The sequence below is a fragment of the Ciona intestinalis genome, unplaced genomic scaffold, assembly GCF_000224145.3.
Source record: "Ciona intestinalis unplaced genomic scaffold, KH HT000184.2, whole genome shotgun sequence".
Lineage (NCBI taxonomy): Eukaryota > Metazoa > Chordata > Ascidiacea > Phlebobranchia > Cionidae > Ciona > Ciona intestinalis.
This window is the reverse complement of record NW_004190506.2, coordinates 148,593-155,050: the sequence shown is the minus strand read 5'-3', so window position 1 is coordinate 155,050 and position 6,458 is coordinate 148,593. Positions and strand designations below refer to the sequence as shown.

Sequence of the window (6,458 nt, the reverse complement as noted above, 5' to 3'; positions counted from 1 at the left end):
TATGAAACCGTATCTTCACGACTCCCATAGACCATTGTTAATTGTTTAAAACACAACCAGGATATTTAGATATTCTGTGCTAAAGGTGTCCCATCTTCCCCCATCCTACTATACTAAAGGTGTTTCGGCTATTATATGCTAAAGGTCGGATACTGTATGTGCTAAAGGTCCCCACCCTACTATGTGTCACTTACCGCTGGATCTTCGTCCCTTGGTTTGCTGGCATCTTGTACAGAGTTCTGACCTCGTAACTTATACATCCACCACCCGTTGTCCTGAGCATATGCTGTGATCACCAGCAATGGGAAGAATATAAGAGTCAGCCATGCCTCCCATGGTTCCACCACGTTGGGTGATGTCCATAACATCACACATAGAAGCCACACGTAAGCCAGTAGCGACCACATTGATGTAAGAATAAAAACCCCTGAAAGATAAAGTTTTATTGCGTGGGGTTAGAAATATACCAGGCGTGATCACGTTGCCTTTATAGGCGCATGTGTCCTTGGGCAAGACACTTAACTTCTCCAACCCAGTGGTCACTAATGGGTTATCTAAGTTGTCAGCCACACACAAAAATACATAGAAAACCCCCCTCTCATCCCCAAAACTCGAAAAAGTTACACTCGTAAACAAGCACGCGATGTATATGAAACAGATCACCCCTGTTATAACGATTATTTTTGCCCTTGAAGATAAATGGCTTACATTCATTCATTAAAATCACGGTTCTCTTAAAATCGATTTGCTGCTTGAATATGATCCAAGTATAACAATGTATGCATTCAAAGAGGAATTAAACGTCCAATTTGTCGCGGTTAACTGTCTGCCTATATACAGGCATACACCATGTTATGAATAATACATAAGAATGCGAATTATGGGCGATGAAATGGGTATGAAAATAAATGCAAAAGTTTTTCAAGAAATTTACAATTTCGAACAATTTTAGTCTATAAATAAATTATAATTATATTCGATCAAGTAAAGTATTATTTCACAAGCTACTTATATAAGTCTGCTCTTGCGGTTTTACTTTATGTGGAATCGTTTTGATGAATTAAATATGAGTGTAAGATAATATAAACGCTTCCCATTATATATTCAATGGCCCTTTATAATTTATTGCAAAAAAACTCCAATTGTTACAATTTAAATTTAATCCCATTACCACTATACATAGCTGGTTTTACCTTTGCTCTATATATGGTTATTGCACCAACGAAAACGCCCATTTATAGATGTAGATTCTATTATGTGACGGATTATCGCGTTTGAAATCTTTGTTAATGTTAAATGGACATACCAACGAAAAATCAGGATTTGTGTTTTGAAAGAAATGCTTAAACGTGATCTAAAGATATGACCAAATTTTAAATAACGAAATAGTTTTGCCGATCGCGTCAAAATCGCGAATCAAACCGCTTAAAATAAAGAGAAATCACTCTAAATTTTACGCCCGCGAATAACGGTTGTGTTTCAAAGCTATTGTGATATAGTAGGATGGGGGAAGATGCGACACTTTTAACACATAATATCCAAATATCCTGATCGTGTTTTAAACAATTAACAACGGTCTATGGGAGTCGTCAGGATATGGTTTTATAATTATTACAATTTTCTTTGTTTACTACTAAATTGGACGAGAAAATATAATGAAAAGGTGTCCCATCTTCCCCCACCCTACTGTATAGTTTAAAACGTAAACAGTTGGATTCAGAAGGCCATGCTTTGACGGGACTTATAATGAAAAGCTTTTATTTATATCACAAGAGTTGTCTTGTGTATTCTATTTGCTTTGTCCGCATTGTCACAGTTTCACTACATTCCCTGTCACACAATAAAACAACTTTTCTTTGTATAGCCCTACTGCCGATGTTCATATGTTCATAAAGTCGGACGTGTTTGACTTGGTTAAGTGTTCGGAAAAACCACTGTGCGCTTTGTTTCTAAACACCTCAATCAGTAAATATATAAACTTTATTAGAACAGCGCACAGTGACTTTCCGAACACCCTGTATCCTCCAAATGATAGTGCTAATGCAAAAATGTTTTGCGATATAATCGTAATAGTATATTTCAGACGTTTCATCCAGTCTAAATAACACACGCCACTCTTACACCCGAACACTCACCTAACTCTCTTATGCTTTTATGGCTGGGTGAGGGAACTGAAATAATGCAAATACCAGTTATAACCAACAAGTTAAATGCCGCACTGCCAACTATTGTGTAGAACCCAAGACCTCCGCCCTTCGCTTGGTTTCCACTCAGGATTTCGTTTATAGTTTCCACTGTAGCAAGCAATATCTCGGGTGCACTGCTTCCCAGAGCTAAGAGAGTCAAGTTCGCTACCGTTTCGTTCCAAACCAGAACCTCTTTCTTAGTATTTTCTCCCAGTTCTTCATCCCAAATTATAATCGTCCTCTTTTTGCTTGTAATCACCTGTTGAGCAGAAACAGGTTAATCTTTTTAAAAACATAGTTGTTGTCGCTTTGTTGATGCTTTATTAGTAGCATACCAACCAAAAAACAAAATTTGTATTTTAATAAAAACGCTCAAATGTGATCTAAAGGTACCACCTAAGTTTCAAAATACGGGACAGTGACGTATCTAAAAAGCGAGATAATTTGTAATAATATGGTATATATACGTATTGTTTATGAGAACAACTTATCATGACATGGTATCTGTATTGTTTAATAGCAACATAAGGTAATGCTATGCCAATGCGTAACTCGTAAGTTTCAAATCCGCCACCGTATTAATTCCCATATGGTCGTATTTGTGAGACGAGACACTCGATCAATGCTGAAGAAGTCCTCTGGCATTTGGTATTGAAACGTTCGCAAACAATGTTATTGGTCAGGTTAAAAACACAACCTTACACCCAGCGATATCTTCGTATTTGCTCAAGAGTTTACGGTAAGCTCGTTCTGTCATTCTCAAGCAAAAGTGTTATATTCTTAAAATGGCATGATTTGGCCCCGAATGTTATATAGTTAGTTGGGGTAAAATGGTCCATTTTCTTTTTATCGTTCTATTTGGTAATAAAAAAGTTAAAATTACAGAGTTATATAGCGTTGTTAATTGTTAAAAACATGATCAGAAAAATCTGGATTATTATTTGCTATCGGTATCAATATTATCTCAAAGTATTAGATATCTATGCAGTTTTCATGCTTTGGTGCAAAATCTATCTTGATTATAACGATTTTCTATCGTTGTTCGGGTAGGGCGACTAATACAAAAGGAACGCTAAAAATCGACACCGCAAAATGTAATCATACATGGTAAAAAAAGCAAACATAGTAAACACAACGTTTGCTACTATTTATTATCTGTTGTTAAGAATACTATATAGTAGGATAGGAGGAAGATAGTATATTTTTTCGTCCCATTTAAACAAAGAACATCAAAAGAATTATAAAACCGTAACCTCGCGACTTTGAAATGCGATCAGGATATTGGGATATACTCTGTGCTAAAGTGTCCCATCTTTCCCCACCCTACTATAATTTATAATGTAATATTAACGTTGGGGGAATTAGCGGTTACACGCAAAGAATAACGGAAACAAAAATAAACGTCTCTCACCTCAATGCTGGTCATGAATACATCGCTACCAATCGCAACCCCAATGAACAGATAAGCTATCGCGATGATATAGATAAACCCTCGAAACCAAGCCGGCCATAAATTTTCCGCGGGTATCAGAAGCCAACTTTGGCAATATGCGTCCGTAAAGTTCCCAGTTTCATCTATAGGGACGTGCTCTACCACGAAACCATTGGAGTAATAGGAGATCACGTCCGTCGTTGCCATCGTTTTTAATTTCTGAAACTACTTAAAAATTAACGCCGTTTCACCAAGTTGTTGGCTGCTACTGTTGTACTCGAAAGTTCATTTTACTTTTGTGATTTGATTTCTTGCTTCATTGATTTATATTCTGGATCAGTATTCACTTAAACAGCTCGTTTTCCACCCTCCACACGGTAACCAGTAAAAATTAGTTAGACTATATCGGCATAGTAGGCTACAGGTTTCCGACTTTCTGTTATGAAAATATATGATCGTCAAAACAGTTCTACTACATGCTGAAGATGAGCGAAAAGTTACTGCGGTAGTTTTTCTTCTATTGCTCTGTTTCAATAAGTCGTTAAAATATCTTTTCACGAATACGATTGCCTAAGTTTACTTTATGGTAGACCGCCGCTTACTTCTGTGTTAAAATTTATGCACTTTTAATAATAGTACTTCCTGCACTGCCATACCTACTTAGGAACGACCTTGCCCTAAACGCTGAGTTATTTTAGGACTTATCTTTATCGGGAGAAGCGCTAATCCACTGTGTTATAAAACCCAGACTGATCTACAAAGGCGAGATGGCCAGTGTGTAGGAGACATTCAGTGCACATTTCTTTGACAACACAATTCTTGAACAGATTCAATCAATAACTGAATGAAAAGCAACATAAGGAGATGCTCTGATCTAACCATCGTTTGTCATGTAAAGCGGTACAGCTGTCAAGCGCATCTATATATTCGCGTTTCACCACTGACGTGATTCGAATATTAAACTCGTCTGGGTTCCACTGGTATCCAGTTTCAAGCGCGATTCAAAAATACATATTAAGTGTCAAAGCGAGTTGGGTTCGACACTGTGTTACGGAATTCGGTCTTTAGCAAATGACCTGTAATACGATGACCTATGAATACTCTTTATTTGCTTTTACTTTGACTGAATGGTCACTTTGTTCCTTCACGATATTTTTAACCTACATTTCTTTCCAGTCGTAATTCCCAATATATATAGCATTGTGAGGGAATGTGGGACACCTTTAACGTATAGTATCCAAAAATCCTGATCGTGTTTTAAACAATTAAGAACGGTCTATAGGAGTAGTGAGGGTATACACTTTAAAGTTCCGTATTTGATACCAAATGAGACAAGAAAATAAAATAAAAAAGTGTCCCATCTTCCCCACCCTACTATACTTTTTACATTTTCCTGTAACTAAAGTATTTTAAATACACAATTCTACATTCTTTTATTATCAATAATTTAACTCGGGAGCTTAATTTAATTCGTCCGATTAATACACTTGCTTTAGCTTCTCTCTAAACACGCCTGACTGTGACAACTCCTGAAACAGGAAGAACAATGTTCAGGAGCTGTACAAACCATAAATGGAGCAATCTGTAATGGAATATTAATGTCTTCGTTGTTGAAGAACGGCCGCTCAATAACTGACCCTTTCAAATCGGATAGCAACGTATAGGAGCTCACGGGTAAGCATTACTATAAACGCACATATGTTGCATTTGACCGTAGTGACCTTTCTGTTTAAAAAACCTTAGAATTCCAAATCGGGCAAAAAAGCGCACCAAATCAGATATACGAAAAAAAAAAAAAAAAAAACGAAAAAAAAAATTAAATTAAATAACAAATTAAAGTTTAAAAAAGATTTTCGTTTGACGAGGTACATAAATAGGGTGGGGGAAGGTGGGACACCTTTAGCAAATATTATTCAAAAACCTTTTTTAATTCTTTGAATGTTATTTGTTTACTACCGAACAGAACGAGAAAATCGAATGATAAGGTGTCCCATCTTTCCCCACCATATTTATGTACCTCGTCAAACGAAAATCTTTTTTAAACTTTTAAGTCTTTACAAAACAATATGTTCATATAACCTATTAAACGTCTAGCGACAATTTTAACTTAAATTTAAAAGTGACATGGAAAAATCAAAAGGCTCTTTGTAAATACGGTTTATGTTCATTATTACTTATTGACCACCCAAAGCTTCTATAGTCCTCATTATAAAACGGCAATGCTTTTGCGTTTGTGCTATGACGTCACGCCAAAGATAATTCAATTCTTTGACGTATACCATGCCACCCAGTGGTAAAACAATTTATTGGTGTAGCAACCACGCTAATTTCTTTCAATTAAATGTTAATGTGTTTTAACCGTGTTTTACCAGCTATTGTTTTTTATTTAACCATATCGATGTAAGAAATAAAAGTTAGTATTACTCAAAGTCCATAGAAATCAGTGATTTCTATGGACTTTGGTATTACTGTGCCGTGTGTTTGATAAAAACGCGTTGATAAAAATTACGAACATCATCGTCATTTTTATGAATTGACTGCGTGTCACTCATAGAAATCATATATGCTGTCAATCTCTCGTCTAAAAATGATCCTGTTTGCTACAACCCCATTTTGGCGTATGACGTCATTTTTATTTATGCAAGTGTTAATGTTGCGGAAAGAAATGCATTCACTCATTTAATCTTAGCATTAGTAAAAATCCAGAGTTTTTTAAGCTCTTGTTTGCTTCAAAATGCAAAGATATGTGTACCAGTTGCACTGCAGCTGTGTAAAGCAGCACCTATATGATATACTGTCCAGGATGTTTTGATATTTGTATAGCATAATAATGACTCACA

The 6,458-nt window shown here is 36.0% G+C and overlaps 1 protein-coding gene across 3 annotated transcripts in view; it reads right to left on the bottom strand.

Annotated features, from left to right (window-relative positions):
• LOC100177290 (sodium/calcium exchanger 3-like) overlaps positions 1–4,045 on the bottom strand; it is a 13,117-nt gene extending 9,072 nt beyond the window's left edge. For all 3 annotated transcript variants that reach the window (XM_026839284.1, XM_002122937.4, XM_026839285.1), the window contains exons 1-3: positions 3,598–4,045; positions 2,136–2,445; positions 195–427 (exon numbers count right to left, since the gene is read on the bottom strand). In XM_026839284.1, coding sequence (XP_026695085.1) covers positions 195–427; positions 2,136–2,445; positions 3,598–3,825 — 771 coding nt within the window. In that variant the 5' untranslated portion in view covers positions 3,826–4,045. The remainder of the gene's footprint in view (positions 1–194; positions 428–2,135; positions 2,446–3,597) is intronic.
• Between the last annotated feature and the right edge of the window lie 2,413 nt (positions 4,046–6,458).